General features: G+C 43.4%; 1 protein-coding gene across 2 annotated transcripts in view; it reads left to right on the forward strand.

Moving 5' to 3' along the window:
* Positions 1–24,600, forward strand: part of MICU2 (mitochondrial calcium uptake 2) — a 270,394-nt gene that overhangs the window by 193,468 nt on the left and 52,326 nt on the right. For both annotated transcript variants that reach the window (XM_075851627.1, XM_075851628.1), the window contains exons 3-5: positions 7,136–7,167; positions 8,599–8,674; positions 22,778–22,825. In XM_075851627.1, coding sequence (XP_075707742.1) covers positions 7,136–7,167; positions 8,599–8,674; positions 22,778–22,825 — 156 coding nt within the window. The remainder of the gene's footprint in view (positions 1–7,135; positions 7,168–8,598; positions 8,675–22,777; positions 22,826–24,600) is intronic.

Raw genomic sequence — 24,600 nt, forward strand, 5'->3', positions numbered from 1 at the left:
TCTCAGCCATTCTATTAAAACTACAGGCTGCACACGGAAGCCATCTGTGTGCGGTCCGTGTTTTGCGGATCCGTTATTTGCGGCCGTATAAAGGGCCACGGATGTGTGCTTGAGGCCTTTCACTTTGTTAGTGAATTGACTAGTGGCTGGTTATCTGCAAATACCGGAAACACCATTTCCATTTCCGCACAACGGATGCAGCCGGCAAAACCCATTGACTAAAAATGGGTTCCGTCTGGGTGTCCGTGATTATAACGTAAACAATAGTGCAGCATGCTGCGCTATAGTTTCTGGTAATCCCTGCCGATTCTGCGACGGAGGCCCCTAACAGAGCCTCCAACCCTTCTGCCTCAAAATCTATGTAAATGATGGCACATTTTATAGTGAAGCCACTTTAAGTATATGTTCATGTTTTTAATCAACATTTTTACTGTTCATGTGTGTGTGTGTATACGTGTGTGTGTGTGTGTGTGTGTGTGTGTGTGTGTGTGTGTGTGTGTATAAGTGTGTGTGTGTCTATATGTATATGTATATATATATATATATATATATATATATACATATATACATACAGGGTGGGCCATTTATATGGATACACCTAAATAAAATGGGAATGGTTGGTGATATTAACTTCCTGTTTGTGGCACATTAGTATATAGGAGGGGGGAACGTTTCAAGCTGGGTGTTGACCATTGTGGCCATTTTGAAGTTGGCCATTTTGTATCCAACTTTAGTTTTTTCAATGGGAAGAGGGTCATGTGACACATCAAACTTATCGAGAATTTCACAAGAAAAGCAATGGTGTGCTTGGTTTTAACGTTACTTTATTCTTTCATGAGTTATTTATGTCATTATGGGTGTCAGGTCCGAGCATTTCTAGATGAACAGTTTCCTGGAAAGTGGATTGGTCGTCGTGGGCCAGTTGAATGGCCCCCTAGGTCTCCCGATCTGACTCCCTTAGACTTATATCTTTGGGGTCATCTGAAGGCAATTGTCTATGCTGTGAAGATACGAGATGTGCAGCAACTGAAACTACGGATACTGGAAGCCTGTGCTAGCATTTCTTCTGCGGTGTTGCTATCAGTGTGTGAAGAGTGGGAGAAGAGGGTTGCATTGACAATCCAACACAATGGGCAGCACTTCGAACACATTTTATAAGTGGTCAGAAACTTGTAAATAACTCATGAAAGAATAAAGTAACGTTAAAACCAAGCACACCATTGTTTTTCTTGTGAAATTCTCGATAAGTTTGATGTGTTACATGACCCTCTTCCCATTGAAATAACTAAAGTTGGATACAAAATGGCCGACTTCAAAATGGCCGCCATGGTCAACACCCAGCTTGAAAAGTTTCCCCCCTCCCATATACTAATGTGCCACAAACAGGAAGTTAATATCACCAACCATTCCCATTTTATTTAGGTGTATCCATATAAATGGCCCACCCTGTGTGTGTGTGTGTGTGTGTGTGTGTGTGTGTGTGTGTGTGTGTGTGTGTGTGTGTGTGTGTGTGTGTGTGTGTGTGTGTGTGTGTGTGTGTGTGTGTGTATATGTGTATATATATATATATATATAGTGTGTGTGCAGTGTCGTAACTACAGCTGTAGTGGCTGCTACGGAGCCCGCGGCATGAGGGGGCCCGTGTCGCCCGCCGGCACGGGCCACCACCATGGCCGGAGGCTCCGCTAGCTGCCGCTATGGCTGCTACAGCGCGACGCCACTGAACACTACGGCATAGCAGGGAGGTATCTCCCCGCTCTGCCATTAAACAAGAGACATGTATCCCCTATCCACAGGATAGGGGATACATGTGTGATCGCTGGCATTGATAGGGAGAATGGGGGACAAAGTCCCCTGAAGTTCTCCATCACAAACCTCGGACTTCCGGGGTCTGTGTCGGCAGCTCCGTAGAAATGAATGGAGCGCCGGTCGCGCTTGTGCGCATGCGTGACCAGCGCTCCTTTTCTTTTTTTTGAGCTGCGCAGACGCCGGAAGTCAGAGGTTAGTCATGGAGAACTTGGGGGACAAAGTCCCCCGTTCTCCTTATCGCTGCCAGCGATCACACATGTATCCCCTATCCTGTGGATAGGGGATGCATGCTGTTACCTACAGGGGGGGGGACTCTGCATGCCGTTACCTACAGGGCGGGGGACTCTGCATGCCATTACCTACAGGGGGGGACCTCTGCATGCCGTTACCTACAGGGCGGGGGACTCTGCATGCCGTTACCTACAGGGGGGGACTCTGCATGCCGTTACCTACAAGGCGGGGGACTCTGCATGCCGTTACCTACAGGGGCGGGTGACTCTGCATGGCGTTACCTACAGGGGACGACGACTCTGCATGCAGTTACCTACAGGGGGGACGACTCTGCATGTCGTTACCTACAGGGGGGGACGACTCTGCATGCCGTTACCTACAGGGGGGGACTCTGCATGGCGTTACCTACAGGGGGGGACTCTGCATGGCGTTACCTACAGGTGGGGGACTCTGCATGGCGTTACCTACAGGGGGGGGACTCTGCATGGCGTTACCTACAGGGGGGGACTCTGCATGGCGTTACCTACAGGGGGGACTCTGTATGGCGTTACCTACAGGGGGGACTCTGTATGGCGTTTCCTACAGGGGGGGGGACTCTGTATGGCGTTTCCTACAGGGGGGGACTCTGTATGGCGTTGCCTACAGGGGGGACACTGTATGTGGTAGCCTACAGGGGGGGACTCTGTATGGCGTTACCTACAGGGGGGCTGTATGGAGTTATCTACAGGGAGGCTTATGGAGTTATCTACAGGGGGGGCTGTATGGCGTTATCTACAGGGGGGGCTGTAAAAAAGGCACTATCTACAAGGGGGGGGGTTGTGTGACACCCAGGGGAGGGGGGGCACCAGTCAAAAGTTTGCTATGGGGCCCAGTCTTTCCTAGTTACGCCCCCGTGTGTGTGTCTGTGTCTGTGTGTGTGTGTGTGTGTGTGTGTGTGTGTGTGTGTGTGTGTGTATATATAATATATATTGTTTAAATCTATCATTGCGTAGCTTACTTTGCAATCACTTAAGTACTAATCCCAAATTTCAGCCTGTATTATAGCCCTAGAGCGGCAATCCTAGTTCTACTATATGCTATTTATAACAGTTAGCTAAGGTTGACTACGAGATAAGTAATGAAATCATATTTACAAAGTTACTCTACTTTTTATGTCGATTTATGCTATATATAAATTGCAAAATTGGGTTCAACGGTGGGCATGCACTTTAAAGAGGATCTGTCACTAGTTTGTAATGTCCAATCTTCTAGATAATCTAATAGGCGCTGTCACACTCATAATGCCAGTGAAAATTGTGTCCCAAAAAGTTTTGTTTTAAGTTATGAGCTTTTTTCTAAATATGCAAATGAGGCTATACTAGACAAGTGGGTGTCAACAGCAGCGATTTCTCCTGAGGTGGAGCCTCTTCACAGCATCTGACCCCGTCCTATCATTATGAAGCTGCTTCACACAGTGTGAGAGACTGAGGCTGGAGGACCACCGGCTGCGGACCACCTAGAACAGTGGTGGCATATGAAAGATGAGATTCTAATCTTTCATATGACCGCAGAATCGCAGTTCTAGCTGTGACACAACCGGACGTATCACCAGTTGAAAACACCATCGGGAATGGACGCTGTATACTATATGTAACTGGGCTGGGAAGAGGAGAACTGTATGAGGCTGATTGGGCAGCGTCCTACATAAAACATTACACCGCCCAAAGTGAAAAGAAAGAGTCACCTCCCATTTGGCAAGTATAGCCAAATTAGCATATTTAGAAAAATGCTCATAATTTAGCAAATAAATAATTTAATGTGTTTTTTTGTTTTTTTTAAAATGAACTGTAGTTATCAGCAGCAAAGCGCCTATTAGATTAGTTGGGAGATAGGAAATTAATAAACTACTTTCAGAGCCCCTTTAAGTAATTTTAAGTAATGCATAACGTTAGTATTGGAAATTATCACTATATTAGTGGGCGCAATCTGCTAAAATATGCAGTGCCATAGGCACTATTATTATAGAATTGCTAGGTGGGCAGTTCCTCCATATAGATTATTATAAGTGGCTCCACTACCAGGAAGCCTTCTTATGTCTTGAGAAGACTCGCTTATATGCTGGGTGAGATATTTCTCCTGTACGCTGTGACTGGATTAGCTCTTCCGTCCGGTGTGCGTTGGGTTAAAGTAAAGCACAATTTTTTATGTACCGTAGTTTACGTGCTGCTCGCTGAAGTATAGAGCTTAAGAAAAGCTGGCTCTGCTTTTATTAGAAGTCTTAAAGATCAAAAAAACACTTCTTTTTCTGCAGATCTCTAAACCTTTGATGGAATTTTGGCTTCCAACATATTGTACTTTTTTTTTTCCTTCAGCATGCCTCCACCTATCTCAAATATTCCATGCTGTGTTTAGACTGCTTAGAATGCGCAAAATAGTCACCGGCTACGAGCACTTGATGATATTACAGGCAGAGGGCCACTTTTACACACCAGCTTAGGATAATATGTTTAGATAGCGTCAGAGGAGACTGTGCCCGCAGCCAAGCGAATCAAATTAGTTGATGGCCGTAACTAACAAAACATCACCGAACGCAGCTGATTCTGACTAGGATTTGCCACGGGCAATAGTGGTTTCATGTCAGATCTAATTGTGAGACTAGAAATGTTTTTCCATGATCTATCATGCTTCAACACAAATTCGTGGAACAAGGCTGACATCAGAGTTTGGAAATGCACTCGACGAATTAAAGCTAGTGCTCACTTGCACTCCAACACCCATCACTTTTATATAGTTAAAAGGCTTAACAGTGACCGCAGAATTCAAAGGAACACGGTCACTGAGAAAACAATCTAGAGATGGGTCTGGGTGTTAATGTTTCATAACATGAAAGCAAATTGCTTACCCGAACCATTATCCATCCTTCACGGAGCTTGAGAGGAAGAGAAAATGGCGCACGGTGCTCTGATTAATCAGTATATACGGGTTTCCTCATTTTCTTCAAGGGTTTTTTCACCATTGACCTCCATGGCATAGGATATCCTATAGATATTGAATCAGTGGAAGTCCGTAAATGTAAGGCATATGCCATAACTATTCAATGGGTTTTCTACGGATAACCAAAAAATGTTTCAAACGTCACGACTGGCCGGACCACTGTGGTGACGTCACTGTGAATGACATGTCATTATGCAGGCGGGGGACCTGAACAGCAGCGGCTTGCTGCATAGATAGCATTAATGGACTATGTTGGCAACTCAAAAGTAACAGACAATAAATAATACATATATCATGTTAAATTGGACCTAAACCTTTCATGGGGCTTTTCTGAATGCGGGTTGTTAAAATTGTTTACTAACTGCGGCAAATATCCTGAAATAAGAAAAAAAACATCAGTACTTGCCTATTATTTCCCCCGGCGATCCAGCCCTGACGCTCGGGCGCTATTCCCAGTGTTTGTTTACATGCGAATCGTATTCCTGGCGCAAAAGCAACATATAGAAGCTGCATCAGCAACGTGGAGGAGATTATACAGCAGTAAAGAGCAGTGTAGCTGTGAATTCAGCACTGTGATAAAATATAACTTATTAGAAGCTGCAGGGTGTCTCTCTCCTCTATCTCCCTCCTCCCCCGCCTCCAGAAAAATGAGTGGAAAGCTTTAAAAATTAATTGCACACTTTCTAGACACGTATATATCAGAAAAGCTGTTTGTCTGCTGTTCCTCCATTAAGCGTAAGCTCCATACTTCACTTTACATGGCTGGTCCATATAGACACTAAAATGGGCAAATGCGTAAGACACTGCCCATACAGCATTGATTCTTGAGCTCTCAGGTCTAGAACTGAATAAGTAAGTAAAGTAAATTATTTAACCCCTTCCCGACATTTAACTTAGTTATGTCATAGCCGAGAAGGGGAATTCTAGAGCGGGCTCATGGGCTAAGCCCTCTCCACACTCAGTGGGTGTCAACTGCATGCTAAAGACGACACCTCACTGCAACGGCCGCGATCAGAGAGAACTCTAATTCTGGCTGTTTAGCCACAAATGTGCCACGGTCAATAGCGTCTGCGGCGCCTAGGCCGTTAAGAATGGGGTGGGGATGGCAATGGTTGTCATAACAGTTTGGGGGCCTAGGAGACGTAGGGACTGGAGTGCCCCTAGGTCTGCCATTTTTGTGCTATTAGTTCACGTTCAAAAAAAAAACAAAACACCTTTTCTAATTTTTCCCCTAAAGTAATGTCAAAAAAACAAAAACAACAAAACATAACTGGTATCGCCACATCCATAAAAGTCAGAACTATAACAATATAACATTATTTAGCCTGTACGGTGAACACTGTAAAAAAAAAAAATTCTAAACCGCCAGAATTGCGATTTTTATTTTTTGGTCACCATAAAAAAAAAACTAAAAAGTGACCAAAAAGTCACATGTACACCAAAATTTTACTATTATTAGCTATTATTATATTATTATATGAACTACAGTTCGCCCCCACAAAAAAACAAGTCTGCACACCGCTCAATCGATGGCAAACAAAAGTTATGGCTTCTAGAATATGGCGACACAATTTTTTTTTTTTTTTTAACAATTAGTTTTTTCTTTGCAAAACATAAAAAACTATACATTTGGTATCGCCGTAATCATATTCACCCAGAGAATAAAGCTAACTTGTCGTTTTTACCACACGTGTACGCCGTAAAAACCCCCAAAAAAGGGAGGAGTCAGGTTTTTTTTTAATCCACCCCCCCCCCCCCCCCCACACACACACAAAATATTTTATTCAGTTTCCCAGTACATTATACAGTTCAAAAATACAACTCGTTCCACGCAAAACAAGACCTCACACTGCTATACGTCTTTTAGAATGCAAGCATGAAAAATGACTGCAGCGGCAGGGGGTTCATACAATGAATATAAAATCATTGGAAACTCTTTCGTCTTCAGGTCATAGTGATTTAGTTGTAGTCCGGACTATGATCATTTTGGTTGTTTTCTTTTTGATCTTTACATAACTGATATCTGCCATAACATCTGACTAATAAACCTTCTCCGCTTCATACGTCTTTTCCCAGCCGAACACAGTGACTAAGTCATTATGGTTTTTTTTTCTTTTTCTAGATAAAGCCAACGCTCGGAAACTGACAAAAAAGGTATGAAGATTTGACCACTGCAGGTATTCCATGAATGTGAGCCATATACAGTGAATCAGCCATGAATACAGTGATCTGCCTCCTTTGCGCATCTTTGAAGTATTTACAAGTTACTACCTGTTGTCTTACTCGTCTGATATAAGGAAAGAAATGCATTTTGAAGGTCCACTGTGTGTGATGCACCATCCACGATGATCATGATCATTTTATCCCATTAATGTCAGTATTTTGTTACAATCTAACATTAAAGACAAACCCTTTTCTAAAGACAAGCGACCCCAGCGATCATCTGGTCTTCACAGGTCCCGCCCCCTGGCGACCAGCTTTTATCGCCGGGGAAGTTTTATTTGGTCATACATATTCCCTGCAGCGGCCATGAAGGACCACGTAATTTGTGGACGGACTTGGTCTACCAGACTGGTAAACACTCAAACTCTGTAGCTCTCTGACGCATAGAGGCGAGCCCCTCGTCAGTCTATGACGTCCATATTCTGTAATAGGGCATTTGTGCAGCAGTTGTCTTTATAAGCTTATTGAAACAGCTATTTGGTCATTAAAGGTTAAACGTGATCTGGTTTAAACACCCATTCTCGAATATCCTATTATTATCTGAATTAATATAGAGAACTCCTTCATTAAAGAGCTCCAAGAATTAGCGATAGCGGAGACAAATCTTTGGAGGATTCAGTTTGTTCCTGCATTACAGGAACAGCCCATTGATTTCAATCGGTACCTTGTAGTGCTCCATTTTCCCTGTGGTGGTGCTGTGGGGAAATTAATCACTTGCTGTAAGGTTCCTCTGATGATCACTGTGGGTCCCAGCAGCAGGACAATGGCTTTTTTTTAATTTATTTATTTTTTTAAACAAAATGAGATTGACCAAAGGGGACAACCCCCTTTAGAACCCAAAATACCAGCAGCTCTCAATGGGAGTGGCTATGGTTGCAATCACACCCTTGTCCCGTGCTTGATGTGATCCAATAACCCTTCTGCCATATTAGGGGAAAGCAGCAATATAAAGTTCTAGTAAGGGCACATGATGGTTTGGATGTCACAGCTTTTGTACTAGGGCATAAAAGCTTCAAGCTATGGCATTTATTAAAGGGTTATTCCCATCACAGAATATGGTGGTATATTGCTAGGATGGGTGGCAGTTCCCTGCATAGTGGGGGCCGGGAGCACTGCTGTGCAGGAAAAACCAGTAAAGGGGTTGCAGCGCTGAACTATCCTGATTCTCATGATTGGGGGGGGGGTCTATCCGTCGCAGCCCACCCGTCAGAAAGTGTTGGCTTTTCCTAGCGATCACTTTCTTTGATAGGAATAACCCTTTAAGTCTGTTGGTTAATGATGTCATAATTTTTAGCAGTAAAGATCAATGTGATTATACAAATTGTTACTCTGCACCGTAAACGTCTTTTTTTTTCCCTCTAGGATTTTGATGCAATGCTTTCTCGAGCAGCCAAAGCTAAACCAGGTCCAAAATTTTTCAGAGATTTAGGCGATAATGGTGAGTTTTTCCCTGATGAAATGTATGTCCGTGGCACACATGTAGTATATAGTATTTTTTTTTTTTATAGCATTCCAATGTGCATAACAAAGAGCAAAGCATTATACCGGTGTTGTAGTGATACTAATGTATTGTTCTAGTAACAGGCGGTGCAGCTCATAGGTTGGATTGTGGGGTGGGGGAGCTGACTCTCAACCCCTCTAGGCTTCACTTTATTGTTAGGCTATGTACAGACCTGTCATATTTGCCATAATCCGACATATATTTACTACCCGATCTGTGGAGGAAATCCGAGGCTTATCTCCGTTTTCTGCCATGGATATGCAGTATGCAGTATGAAGTGTGGCGGTGTGGGGCTAATTGGCGTGTAAATATCCGCCTGCTTATTGACACGGACTTTAAATGTGTGCAGAAAATTTCACGTCTGCACAGAGATGCGGATCTACCATTAATGTCAATGGGAGGCGGATTTCATGTGGATTCGGCGCACAATACGCATGAAATGGGGTTTTCCAAACTCTAAAAAAAAAATTGCCCAGTATGCTGAACATGTGTTAAAATAATGGACAATGATGTACTCACCTTTCAAATCCCCCTCCTTTTCATCATCTCTACGTTTCACCTAGGCAGCCAAACACTGGCTGCGCCTGTGATGTCAGTAAAGTTGACACGTCACCAATACGGCTAGTTATCAGCTGCCACGGTCACGTATCAGAAAAACTCTTCATCGCTGCAGTAAATAGTTCCATTGAGTATATATTTATATAGTGGTGCACTACACTAAGGGCCCCTATTTAATTCCCATTGATGAAATGTCCTTTTCAAAGCCCTGGACATAATTTTTGGAACCATGAGGCAATTTGACGAAGCGCTAAATTCTCTGTTCTCCTAAGAGCTCTGTTCCGCTTCACTACTATGTGGAGATGGGAAGCGGTAAACACTCGGGCATAATGCCACTTTTATCACTTTTTTTATTTTTCATGTTCATTTTAGAAAATAGATTAAAACTTTTAACAGTAATTTAATTGGTAATTTCCTGCTTTTGTTTGCAGCAAATAATCTCTGGTCTGAGTTTATACACAAAGTCACTGCTTCCCTATGTGAAGAACAAGCTGCAGTCAAAGTACATAAAACTGCTGGTACCTTTTTGGGTTTGCTAATTTCACATGGATGTTTTTCCATTCATCCATGACTTGTCACGTTATGTGCCTGAACTCGATCTTTTAAAGGGGTTTTCTATGAAATACATAGAATATGTTGTGCGTTCTGCGTACAATCCTCCAGGACCTCTGCTGGTGAGTCCCAGTAATGTTGCTGTATGTCCATTATGATGAACAGATCTAAGCTCCCAGTGGGGAGAAAAACTCCAGGCACAGCTTCCTCTGCCAAACCCATATATATATATATATATATATATATAAGTACCCTCAAGGCTACTAATCTGGGGGTTAACAAAAGACTAGCAAGGCGTTGATGTCCCCGTAGAGAGCTTGTGTGGGCCGGGTACTAGCACATATTCACGTGCCGCTCTATGAACAGAACCGGATTGTGACGTCATCCAGCAAAGCATGCAATAGTAGTACGTACAGTCAACATGCGCTATTGTTGTAGTATTAACCCAAACGCCAGTGAACTTCATGTTATAGCAGGCATTTGTTCTGGCATGGCTATAGCTTTACCCCTGAGCTCAGGAACTAAACGTTCATTGAAAACCCCTTTAAGGCTGGGTTCACACGTGGCGGAATTTCACTTAAATTCCGCTGCGGACACTCCGCAGCGTTAATCCGCAGCGGAGCCGTTTCTGCATTGACTTCCACTTCTATTTAGAAGTGTTCGTTTAGACGATGCGTAACATTCCGCTGCGGAGCATAGGCTGCGGAGCGGAATTTGGTGTCCGCAGCATGCTCTGTCTGTTGCGGAGCAGTGGCGGACTCATGGCGGAATTTCTCCATTGACTTCAATGGAGATTCTAAGTTCCGCAATGAAGTCCGCAGCTGTCATGCACATGTTATGTGTGCTGCGGATCCGTCTTGCTTTTTTGCCATGACATTTCTTCATTCTGGCTGGACCTATGTATTTCTAGGTCTACAGCCAGACTGAGGAAGTCAATGGGGCTCCCGTAATGACGGGAGCGTTGCTAGGAGACTCCAGTAAATAGTCACTGTCCAGGGTGCTGAAAGAGTTAAGCGATCGGCAGTAACTGTTTCTGCACCCGGGACAGTGACTACCGATCCCAATATACATGTATCTGTAAAAAAAAAAAAAAAAGTTCATACTTACCGAGAACTCCCTGCTTCTGTCTCCAGTCCGGCCTCCCAGGATGACGTTTCAGTCTAAGTGACGGCTGCAGCCAATCACAGGCTAATAACAGGCTGCAGCGGTCACATGGACTGCCGCGTCATCCAGGGAGATCGGGCTGGATGCCGAAGGAGGGACGCGTCACCAAGACAACGGGCGGTAAGTATGAATTTCTTTGACTTTCACAAGGGAAAGTGCTGTCCCTTCTCTCTATCCTGCACTGATAGGGAGAAGGGAAGTACTTTTACCGCAGTCCGCAGCAGCTAGTCCGCATCAATTTACTGCACATTTTGTGCAGATCCGCAGCAGAATCTGCAACGCAGATTCTGTGCGGCATTGATGCGGACAGTTGCGGAGGAAATCCGCCACGTGTGGTCATGCCCTAAATGTGCTGCATGCCCAGCTCTTCTGGTGTTCGTGTCTAGTTCTCAGGTGCATGAAGACTGGATATTGGGTATTTCTCACCAGCAGCCATAGCCTGATACAGATGTCATTGGTCACCTGAAGAACTTCCGGACCCCTGTTATTTGGTCAGTGAAGTTAGTTCGATCCTCTTCTGGGTGCGTGACTGAGGCAGGATGGTAAAACAGTTTCTGCCGTTGGTCTGTGGAAAGTCTGGGTACTAAAATGTCGGTGTCCGGTACGGAAGCTGATGACAAAAAAAGCAAGAACCCCAAGGGAAACACCAACGCTGCCCTTCTCCCACATAGATGTTAATGGGTTGAAGAGCGCTTAGCTGTTCTATAGTCCAGGCTAGGATCTGTTCACAACACTTTGGACAATTCCAACTCCAGGGCATGTTTCGACAAGGCGGACACTTTCCGCTGAAGATTTAGCAGAGAATTTCATCGCAAATCTGTAACGGATCTGCGTCAAACATGCAGCGAATTTGTATGAAACATGCAGATTTTGTTGTGGATTTGCCTCAGGTTTCAGCCTATGCATTGCAAAGGCTGAAATCCGTAGTGAATATCGGCTGCTTCTCCAACAGACTGAGCATGCTGCGGAATTGAAAAACGGCAACAATTGCTTGTATTGTATTGCTTGTCTTCTAAAAGTATAATAAAACTTTGAATTTTCAAGAAAAAAAAAAGAATCTGCAGCATGTTCTTCATTCACTGCAGATTTCTCCGCTCCCTGTGGATGGGGTTTGAAAACCCCATCCATTTGTATTGTACTGTAAATTGTTGTGGATTTGCTATGCGGAATCCGAACCGCAAATCCGCCACGTCTAAACATGCCCTAAGGCAACGTAAAAATGACACTGTTGAACCGGCCTACAAATCTGCACCAAAATCCGCAATGAAATCCGGATATGTAGATGTAGCCGCGGATTCCACTCTTTGCATTTCAATGAATGAAATCCGTGTTTCTGCAACACATAGGGCATGCTGTGGATTTGAAAACCGTCAGCATGCCTAGATTTTTGACGATACATTTTTTAAATTCTGGAATTTCGGCATGCATTCCACAACCGTAATTCCGCAATAACAATGTAATTTCGAATACCTCGTAATGCCCTTTGGCTTGTGTAATTCTCCCGCGGTCTTCCAGAATTTCATAATTACAGCCCGTAATTACGAGCCCATAGACTTCTATTGGCCACGGGTACCTCCCCGTATGCTTACGGGAAGGTGCCCGTACCGTTGAAAAATATAGAACATGTCCTATTTCAGGCCATAATAACGGCACGGGTAGGCCCATAGAAGTCTATGGGGCTCCCGTAATTACGGGTGACTACGTGTGTGCACCCGTAATTACGGGAGCGTTGCTAGGCAACGTCAGTGTATAGTCACTTTCCAGGATGCTGAAAGAGTTAAACGATCGGCAGTAACTCTTTCAGCACCAGGGACAGTGACTGACAATCACAATATAGATAAAGCTGTAAAAAATAAATTTAAAAAAAAGACGTTCATACTTACCCAGAACTCCCTGCTTCTTCCTCCAGTCCAGCCTCCTGGGATGACGTTACAGCCCATGTGACCTCTGCAGCCAATCACAGGCCAATCACTGGCTGCATCGGTCACATGGACTGCCGCGTCATCCAGGGAGGTCGGACTGGATGTCAAAAGAGGGACGCGTCACCAAAGCAACGGCCGTGTAAGTATGAATTTCTTTTACTTTTATTACGGAAAGGGCTGTCCCTTCTCTCTATCCTGCACTGATAGAGAGAAGGGGCTGCTGATTACTGCAGTGCAATTTTGCAGAGAAAATGTGCCCGTAAATACGGGTCGAATACGTGTGACCAAGAACCTGTATTTACGCCAGTGTTTACGGGTGGACAAAAATACGGTCGTGTGCATGAGGCCTTAGGCCACTTTGCAGACAGCCGTAATACGAAGCATTTTAGCCCGAACACAATTGAGTTCACCATAGCGCTCTATAGGAATCTAAGTTTGGTTCAGTTGAACCGCAGGAGATCCGAGTGTTGCAGATAAAATTTATCGTATTACTGCTATCTTCACAGCGGCCTAAAAAAACAACATTTGTTTCTCTAAATTAAAAAATGATCAAGGATTGTTATCGCGTGTCTGGGAAACGTGGTCTGTCATCCCCACATGTAGTATGATGAAAGTTGTGAGTGCCTTTATATTAAACACTGTATGCCGTCGTCTATCCTACTGAAAACGGTTAATACTTAGAAGCCCATGTAACAGAATAGGCGTTCCTTATTGTAAAGGGTTACCGTTTGATCCCCTTTCTTCTACCCATCTGCGCATATTTAAATTTCACACTTCGAAAGGTCAGAAATTAGTCAGCAATCTATAGATAAATGTGGTGTCAGCTTACACAAGACTAATCCTGTAATTATAAAATATATCTGCAAGGCAATTTATTTCCCAGCGAGAAAATTTCCTTTCTCTTGGAAGAAAATCTTTGTCGTCAGAATTAATATGTTGGAGTACAGAGTGTAAATGGACGTCGGCCCCCTCCTCCCGCTGTTCTAGGCATCAACAATGTCATTTTCTTCTTAAGCAAACATAATTATATATTAAGAAACAATGTCATTTCTGAAATGAACTTGCATTGATCTGCATACAATAGCGAATATAGGGTGTCCTCCCTATACAATTATATAGTGTGCCTATTACTTATGAATCCCATGTAGAAGCATAAAATGTAAGGCATGTATCCTATCCCAACAAGATACCCTTGTCTATTCGTGTCAAGCAGCAGCTATACAAGTGAAGCTTGTAATATTCGAAAGTAAAAGTATACGGTACGTATTAAAGGGGTTGTCTCACTAAAATTCAGAACCCCCCTCTAGGATCTAGAGCAGAAAGTCGCTAAGTATTAATAGCTCACGCTCCGGCGGACATGGCCTGTTCATGTACTACATGGACCGCCATTCAAATGGATTGTCACCTTGTAATACTACATTTCCCCTGCAGCTGGTGGTGCAAGGGAAATGTATGACTGACCGCAACTTCCCCTGATTAAAATAGATAAGTATCGGTAGATTCAGTGGCTGGACCCGTAGTGATCGGCTGATCGCTAGCCCAACTTCATCTATAAAAGGGGTTGTCCTAGTCAGACAGTCCATTTTAAAACTTAGGCTACATTGCTTGAAGCTTTGTAGGGGTTGTCCAGGATTATAAGAAAGGGCACCATTCGTTGGATAGTTACTTGTTCATAGTATATGGGTGACTCGGACCAAGCCCATCGGGTGACGTGCACCAGAAGGACCTCAATTAAGCGCTGCTTTAAACCTGCTTTATTGGTATTGCGTCCTATCCCCTTTCTAATTAATCGGATTTCGCTGCAATACCAGACTTACCCATTAATGAGTGGTCCTATTTCTAATCCCAGATAGCCCCTTTAGTATATAATCTCCCCCGCTGCTGACACCAGTGCATCGCATAGACATTGGTGGGCCACGGCCCGGTGAGTTTATTACATCTGTCCTTTTTCTTTCTGTCTGATGAACAATAATGAGCAATGTGGTGACAGGAAGTGCGTCTGAGACTTGACTTCCCATCTTGGCACTTCTGGTCTGAAAGTGGGGCCACCAAAACCTGTCTCTGCAGTAGAGTTTGTTTCGAATCGTAATAATCTAGATGTTGTAAATCATTAAAAATTCTATTTTGGGTCAGCCATAGACCTTGCAAGAATATTGGTTTTGAAACGTTTTAAAGGGGCTTTTATATAGCACTTGTGTGAGTTCTCCTTTAAGTGCAAAGCCGTGTACTGTATATGTGTGGGAGATAGATGTGCTGAGAGAGAGAAGCTATAGACCACCTCTCGGCAGAGCTTCTGTTCCTGTACGCCCGTGACAACACTTCAGTCTCGGTGCCCTGGCTTTTCATCCTTGCCATAGGCACATACAATCAGGAGCGGACAAACCGTTGGTGCAGTTGGTAAGGGGATCCACTGTCACTTTAAAAACAGCTTTTTACTGTCTATTGGATTGCGTGTAAGGACTGAGCTGTTAACAGTGGCTCAGAATTATTGATGAATTGTTAGAGAGACATATTAGTGGGGTGTTCTTTGATGAGCTAATGGAAAGTAAGTGGCCCACATACTGGTCTTGCACAGAGACCTCTGCTGTCGATGTCCACCACTGCATACAGTAGATATGGTGGGAGATGTGGCTCCACACAATGTCCATGTTCTAATTACTGCTATTCAGGATGTGGACATTGATGGGAATGAAAATTTGGACCCATACAAAGTCTCTACAACAAGTTGGAAATATTTAAAGGGGTTTTCACCTCAGGATGTGCCATAATTGAATGGTAAGTTGGGGGTCTAAGAGGTGGGACCCTATCTATCGGGAGAATAGGGGTTCTCTGACCCCCATTCTGCCAGAAGAGGTTGGCAGTAGCATACCTCCCAACCGTCCCGGATCCGGCGGGACAGTCCTGGTTTTTCACCGCTGTCCCGCCATCCCGGCGGTCTGAGCAATGTCCCGCCCTGCCCCGACTCTCCCTGTTGCCAGCCACGCCCCCCTGCAACGACGCTGCCTGCGCAGCAGTCTGCCTGGAGCAAGGGAGCAGAGTGCAGCAGACACACTGAAGCGGAACGCTGGAGGGGAGAAGAACGAAGCCACAGGACAGGGGTGACTGCTGAGTACACAGATTAAACTATTTAGTGCCTGGGAACACTAGCATTTATAAAATCATAAAATAAATTACATTATTTTATGGTTTTGGAAAATCTTGTGTCTCCAGGCACATTCTTTTAGCGGCTCCCGCCGCCCCTCCTGCCCCCTCGCAACCCCCCCTCGTGAAACTCAATGTCCCCCGCCCACCCCTCGTGCCCCCTCTGTCTGGACTACTGTAACTTCTCCCTCTCCTGGCAGGAGAGGGAGAATAGTAATAATAGTGGTAATAAAAAACAAACAAACACATTTCTCCATTAAACATCGACCTCTATCTATCTATCTATCATCTATCTATCTATCTATCTATCTATCTATCTATCTATCTATCTATCTATCTATCACATATCATTCTCAATAGTTGCAAACAAAGCAAAAACAAATGGTCTACCCAAGTTACGAAAACTAAAACAAAGAAGATGTAACCGGATCCATAATATTTATAATATCCATATAGTTTTTTTTGTAAGTCTAGAGATCCGCAGTGAGAATATGCTCTTGTTATTTGAAGGAGGAGCTGGGCGCGATTTGATGTGCTTATGCGAGATATCGGGCGTGGCTTAAAAATGTCCCTCTTTTCAAGATTCAAAAGTTGGGAGGTATGGGCAGTAGTTTGCATTAAAGAGGCTCTGTCACCAGATTCTCAAATCCCTATCTCCTATTGCATGTGATCGGCGCTGCAATGTAGATAACAGTAACGTTTTTTGTTTTTTTTAAAAACGTTCATTTTTGGCCAAGTTATGAGCAATTTTATATATACGCAAATGAGGTTTGAAATGGACAACTGGGCGTTTTTTTTTTCGTTATGTCCAACTGGGCGTGTATTGCGTTTTTAACTGGGCGTGTTTACGTGTATGACGCTGACCAATCAGTGACCAGTCAGCGTCATACACTCATCTCCATTCATTTAGACAGCAGCGATCTGCAGCAACATAAACAGAGATTAACGTTAATCAAGTGTCCTGATAATGAATACACATGAAATCCAGCCTGGACATCATGTGTATTCAGAATCCTGACACTTCTGACTCTTTTTTGTGAGATTTCTAGCAAGGGAAACGAAATCTCGCAAGATTTCGGAGATAAACGAGATTTCGTTTCCCTTGCTGCAAATCTCACAGAAAAGAGTCAGAAGTGTCAGGATTCTGAATACACATGACGTCCAGGCTGGATTTCATGTGTATTCATTATCAGGACACTGCAGTAACGTTAAAGAGGCTCTGTCACCAGATTTTGCAACCCCTATCTCCTATTGCAGCAGATCGGCGCTGCAATGTAGATTACAGTAACGTTTTTATTTTTAAAAAACTAGCATTTTTGGCCAAGTTATGACCATTTTTGTATTTATGCAAATGAGGCTTGCAAAAGTCCAAGTGGGCGTGTATTATGTGCGTACATCGGGGCGTGTTTACTACTTTTAATAGCTGGGCGTTCTGACGAGAAGTATCATCCACTTCTCTTCAGAACGCCCAGCTTCTGGCAGTGCAGACACAGCCGTGTTCTCCAGAAATCACGCTGTGTTGTCACTCACTTCCTGCCCCAGGTCCTGCATCGTGTCGGACGAGCGAGGACACATCGGCACCAGAGGCTACAGTTGATTCTGCAGCAGCATCGGCGTTTGCAGGTAAGTCGATGTAGCTACTTACCTGCAAACGCTGATGCTGCTGCAGAATCAACTGTAGCCTCTGGTGCCGATGTGGCCGACACGATGCAGGACCTGGGGCAGGAAGTGAGTGACGTCACAGCGTGATCTCTCGAGAACACGCTGTGTGTCTGCACTGCCAGAAGCTGGGCGTTGTGAAGAGAAGTGGATGATACGTCACGTCAGAACGCCCAGCTAGTAAAAGTAGTAAAAACGCCCCGATGTACGCACATAATACACGCCCACTTGGACTTTTACTGTAAACACGCCCACTTGGACTTTTGCAAGCCTCATTTGCATAAATACAAAAATGGTCATAACTTGGCCAAAAATGCTCGTTTTTTAAAAATAAAAACGTTACTGTAATCTACATTGCAGCGCCTATCTGCTGCAATAGCAGATAGGGGTTGCAAAATCTGGTGACAGAGCCTCTTTAATGACTGTGTATGTGGCTGCACATCGCTGCTGTGTAAATGAATGGAGATGAGTGTATGACGCTGACTGGTCACTGATTGGTCAGCGTCATACACGTAAACACGCCCAGTTAAAAACACAATACACGCCCAGTTGGACATAACGAAAAAAAAAACGCCCAGTTGTCCATTTCAAACCTCATTTGCATATATATAAAATTGCTCATAACTTGGCCAAAAATGAACGTTTTTAAAACAAAACAAAAACGTTACTCTTATCTACATTGCAGCGCCGATCACATGCAATAGGAGATAGGGGTTTCAGAATCTGGTGACAGAGCCTCTTTAAGCCTGAAACGTAATGGGGATGTACATGCACATGTGCACAGCTCTTTACATTGGAAAGAACCCCTCCCCCATTATTCCATGTATGTGCTTTAAAAATATGAGATGGAAAAAAACCTTCAAAGCACGAGACATTAGTGCCTTATATGTAGGTGGCCTGATAACTGAAAAATATACACATTTGTCCACATTTGTAAAAGTTGAAGGGGTTGCCTAGTTTAGAATATTCATTTTCATATACCATTTAGGAAATTTCGAGTAAAATAGGGAGATCCTCTCTTCAGGATCCTCATCTCTCGGCCAGGGTGGAGAGCGTGTCTCACTCTGGAGGACTTGTCCTGTCCTTGCATTACATAGACAAACTATTGATAGAAATGGGCCCTGTGTAATGTTTAATTTCCCCTGTGGTGGCGCTGCAGTAAAATTGAACACTTACTGCCAGGTTTCCCCACAGAATACAACTGATCGCTGGGGGTCCAAGCAGGGGGACACTTCGTGATCAGCTTATTGTCGAGGTACCCTTCTGAAAAGTGGGGATTGTTAAAAAGTGGATAACCCCTTTAAGGGACTTTCACATAGAAGTGGTTGGAGTTCTCCTTTAAGTAGTGTAATATATGTATGGGAAGTGAGTACCTCTTCTTTTTGTGGGTACAGTGACACGTTATAGACAGGTCTTTTACGTTCACATTTGTTGGGGTGCTCCCAGTGTTCAGGGGATCTACATGACCCTAATTCACAGGCAGCAGCGTTCTTAAACTGTAAATCTTTGTGCTGTACAAACACACATTCCTGCTACAGATTGGGCAGCGCTGACATGTCTTTTCACTGCCACTCACATCAAAGGGGCATTGCGGTTGCTGCATTTTCTATTTTGTCTTGCCCCCTACAACTGAAAATATACAAATCCCAGCACTTTGCTTGACTGTTTATGTATTACAGTGTGTATTCCTGTATAACAGCAACGGGATAGCGTGTCTTCAAACCAGACATTTTCTCCGCCTTATTAATATGATCCCTGTGTCCCGTTAATGATTCCTTCCTTCACAAACACTTTTTGTGTGGCTTTTTTTTAGGCCAAAAAAGACGCATCCAAAAAACTGTTACATGTTTTTTACTACCTGCATTTTGGGTTTTTTAGGAGGCGTTTTTCACATTGCAAATCATGTGAGTCAAAGAAGATGTGATGCATAGATTCTTCCCTGCGACACATACTTTTTCTCTGAAAAAAAACCAAAACGCCAGAAAAAATGCAACACACAATAACTTTTTTAAAGAGGAAAAAAACTATGCAGGTCTATTGGACAAAACATCACTAAATTAAGCAAAAAAAAGGCCAAACCTAGGCTTGCAGCGATTGTGAAAAATGCCACTACGCCAAAAAAAGCAAGTTAAAGTAAAAAAAAACAAACACCACCTATAACCAAGCCATGTTTTATATTTCGCCAAGCTCGCATCTGGCCGCAGCGTTAATGCAAAAACGCCACTAAAAATGTGGCGTATTTTATAAAAAGAGAAATTAAAGAGACCCTCCGGTCCAAGGACAAAATTCTAAATGTGATGGGATATGTGAAGTAATATTACCAGGTGCCATCTAGTCGCACCCCTCTGCTGTGGTCCCTTTGGGGGTCTCCTCTTTGTTGTCCCAAAATTTGGTCACGTGAGCAGCTCTGGCCAATCCGAGAACAGTGGGAGTGTCGCAGACTTGTAGTCTAAGAAGCGCTACAGCCTTGTTGGGACAACTCAGAGGGGACCTCAAAGTGGTGGATCCAAGGCAGGGGGCGCAAATGGAGGGCACCAGGTGATATTACTCCATGTTACCCGTCATATTTAAAATGTTGTCGCAGGACTGGAGGGTCGCTTTATTGTGTGCAGAAGATTTGCCAGAGGCCTAGCATAGGAAATTGGCCTAGTTCTGTATTGAATACATACTCCTATACTACTGCATAAACACGCCATTCAGAAGTCTGGAAAAGTTGGGTGAAGACCACGGCGCGCAATCTTATAACGAGCCTATTGGTTGTCTCCCAGGGTCTACGGCTTCCTCTAAGGTCCCATTGTAAGTCACATTTCCTATTGCAACCAGAAGTATAATTAAAATCTACACTTTGCTCCTTGAGACTGATGGGTTTCCTTTATCTATTAATTTGGCTGAATGTAAACGGAAGTAAATGGTGTTTACTTTTCTTTAAGCGGTGTTTAAACACGCCACGCTGAAACGTCTCCTGTTCTATATAAGCTTCAATGGAGTGATTAATCCCGCTAGTGCCTGTCAGGCTTTGCAATGTGTTTCCAGGTATTCGAACACACAAGGAATGAAAGGACTCTCAATAGCATTTAACTCCGTAATGACTACCCCTGTGTATGATCGACACCTGTATATTCCACCCTCACGTTTACAGAACTGGCCATAGAGTAGCCTAGAGTCGTAAAAAGTAAAGAAAAAAAATCACTATTCAAAGAGGACCTATCGTACAAACAAAGGCTAACGTCTCCTTGGCAAAGGACCTAGTTGCGTTATCATTGTCATCTAGTAACCTGTTGGGATTGTGGGTTTCCGTGAGATTGTGGGCAGGCGACTCTCCACTGATAAAAGGCTTGAAATACTTTGATCCTTCTCTGTAACATTAGAGAAATCCTAAATACGGCAAAGTCAAATTATAGCCGAACTCCACTCAAAACCTGAATATTCAGTTGTGACTGCACTCGCCCCCAATGAATTTCCTGCTTATATCCTATGCACAGGGTACGAGGAAGTTCAATTTTTATTGGGTTTTCCAAGGGGATACCAAGTATACAAACACACAGCAGATTACCACAGAAATACAGTTGTAGTGTGTTATACTATAGCAAAATAGTTTAGTACATACTGAGCCAAACTTACAGCACCTTACATTTTTGTGGGGCTGTATGTACAGTTCAGTAGGACCATTGTTGGTCAAGGTGTTCTATCTAGAATAGTGATAGTTAAAGAGGACCTGTCCGTTGGAGCATATTTTCTTAAAACTCTGTGGTGTTCAGTTCCTCTGTTGTTCCTCCTGGAAATGTGTTAAGAAATTGACAACTGGGTGTTAACATTCCTCTTGTCAAGGAGTGTGTCTCTACATTGCCAGACTGTAGGGACACATCCTAATGACAAAGGGATTGGTGACACTGTTAATTTATTCATGCATTTCCAGGAGGAAGAACGGAACGGCACAATGTGGAGTGCGAAGTAAAGATGCTTCAGAATAGTTAGTATATGGGCAATACATGTATTTACTAAAACAGAAATGTCAGGAGAGGTGACCAGTCCTCTTTAAACACAAGTGCCATACGCCTGCCTAAATGAAATCTAAGGGTATGTTCACACTGAACAAAAAAAATCTTCCTCCAAATTAACTTCAGGATTTTTTTAGGCGGGTTTTGTGGCTTCTTGTTTGGTTGAGAACCTTATTCATCTGTAAAATCTGCTCGCTTTTTTTATTTTACTCAAAGACCACGTCGAGCCACACGCGCAGTTTTTTTTTTTCTGGTTCCAATTGATTTCAATGGGAGGTTTAAGAGCGGAATCTGCCCGAAGATAGAGCAGGACGCTTTTTTTTTCTCAGCAAGCGGAAAAACTTCAGTTCTGAAAAAAAAAAATATGAATTTGATTCCCTTTGAAATCTATGGGAGACAGATTTGGTACATTTTTTGACGCAGATTCCGACACGAAAAAAAATGCATCATAATCCGCGTGAAAATACTGTGTGTGAACATACCCTAAATCAAGAAAATAACATCACTAATGGTCTCCGTGTTACTTCTATGTCACGTGCAAAGACCACTAAAGTATTTTAGCGTCCTGGGTCCCTGTCAGTGTGACTTGGTATTTTTGGGTTTACCTGCAGTCGCGCCTGAACTTTAAGGTCTTTAGTGGAGCTGGTGATCTATAAAAACTGTGGATATTCTAAGGGAACAGTTATAAAAGATGTTACGAGAAAGATTTAGTGCAGATGTAATAATAAAACCTATAAATGTTACTCTGGTTAATTGAGTGAAAAAAAGCTTAAAACAGATGCTGGCTTTCTAGCAAAAAGCAAAAAAAAAAAAAAGTTCATGTTCAGTGCACCACAAACATATAAGTCGTTTTGCACGGTCCGAGTCTTAACGATGACACAATGAAGAATGTGAACCTTATCTGCTCTATTATTTGTGCAAATCTGAAAAGTAACGTAAACTGCAATGTCGCGAATAAAAATGAGCTGAAATGCCGGCAGTGCTGCCTGCAGCGTTACCGCTTACTAAGAGCCATGCGCTGTCTAACCTGTAACTGTTCTCCCCAGGGCTGATCTCCTACACCGAATACCTATTTCTGCTGACGATCCTTACAAGTAGGTATTATCCATTGTTTGCCTATAATACTGATGTTACAGCCATTTATTGCCAGTGTATTTGTAACCACACGGGTGTTTAGTATGGAATGCAACATGCTGCAACGAACAATATACTGTACATCTAGGACTACATGTATTTTTTTTTCACTCGAGACAAGAACGATCCAAGCGTTCTCAACAGTGGCATACAAAAAACCCAAAAACTGCTTATTACAATTACTAGAGAAATTTCCAATATCGACTTGGAAAATTCAGCATATAGTTATTGATTTCTTTTTGGGAGCATGGAATAGAAAAAACAACAATCTCATGCTGGATATCACATGTGAAACATTAACAATTTTATTTGGTAGTCTAGGGTAGTCAATGAATTAATGCCTGGTGGTCTAGGGTATTCGATGAATTAATGCCTGTTTCCCTGGTAATCTAGGGTAGTCTATGAATTAATGCCTGCTGTCCTGGTGGTCTAGGGTAGTCGATGAATTAATGGCTGGTGGTCTAGGGTAGTTGATGAATTAATGCCCGCTGTCCTGGTGGTCTAGGGTAGTCGATGAATTAATGCCTGCTGTCCTGGTGGTCTAGGGTAGTTGATGAATTAATGCCCACTGTCCTGGTGGTTTAGGGAAGTCTATGAATTAATGCCTGCTGTCCTGGTGGTCTAGAGTAGTCGATGAATTAATGGCTGCTGTCCTGGTGGTCTAGGGTAGTTGATGAATTAATGCCCGCTGTCCTGGTGGTCTAGGGTAGTTGATGAATTAATGCCTGCTGTCCTGGTGGTTTAGGGTAGTCTATGAATTAATGCCCGCTGTCCTGGTGGTCTAGGATAGTCAATTAATTAATGAAAGCTGTCCTGGTGGTCTGGGGTAGTCGATGAATTAATGCTTGCTGTCCTGGTGGTCTAGGAAGTCTATGAATTAATGCTTGCTGTACTGGTGGTCTAGGGAAGTCTATGAATTAATGCCTGCTGTCCTGGTGGTTTAGGGAAGTCGATGAATTAATGCCTGCTTCCCTGGTGGTCTAGGATAGTCGATGAATTAATGCCTGCTGTCCTGGTGGTCTAGGGTAGTCGATGAATTAATGCGTGCTGTCCTGCTGGTCTAGGGTAGTCGATTAATTAATGCCTGTATTGCTGGAGGTCTAGGGTGGTCGATACGTTAATGCCAGCTTCCCTGTAATCTAGGGTAGTCGATGAATTGATGCTTGCTGTCCTGGTGGTCTAGGGTAGTGTAGGGGTTAATGGTCAAGTAGGTTAGTTATTGTTTACTTCCCTGGTGGTCTAAGATAGTGTAGGGGTTAATGCTCGGTTGCTGATATCTTAGATATGAAAATAGCTTATTTCTTATGCAGTAGGGGTCGACTTTTCTCTATCCTTGCTATCTACCACTTCCATGTTTGCAGGATAATTTTCTAAGATGTCAGGGTTTTTTTTTCATGGATCTTCTTCTTTTACATGAGACTCATTCACCAACAATCACATCAAGGTCTCTTCTTAAGTCATTACTGGTACGCACGTCTACAGAACACTGAACGTGGGAGGTCAGTTTTGTGGAAAATGACAAGTCAGGGTAAAAGTATAAATAAAATAAGCTTGAAGTAGAGATAGGGTGGTTGTTTAAAGGTGGAACGGGGAGTAGGAGCCAGGAATGTGAGGATACTGCGGAGAGAAGCACACACTCCCGAGACCCAAACTAATCTGATTTACTCATGCAAATTACATCACTCCTGACATTTATACATCATAGACATTATAAATCACAGTGGACTGCGGGTTT

This window comes from Rhinoderma darwinii, chromosome 2, assembly GCF_050947455.1.
Source record: "Rhinoderma darwinii isolate aRhiDar2 chromosome 2, aRhiDar2.hap1, whole genome shotgun sequence".
NCBI lineage: Eukaryota > Metazoa > Chordata > Amphibia > Anura > Rhinodermatidae > Rhinoderma > Rhinoderma darwinii.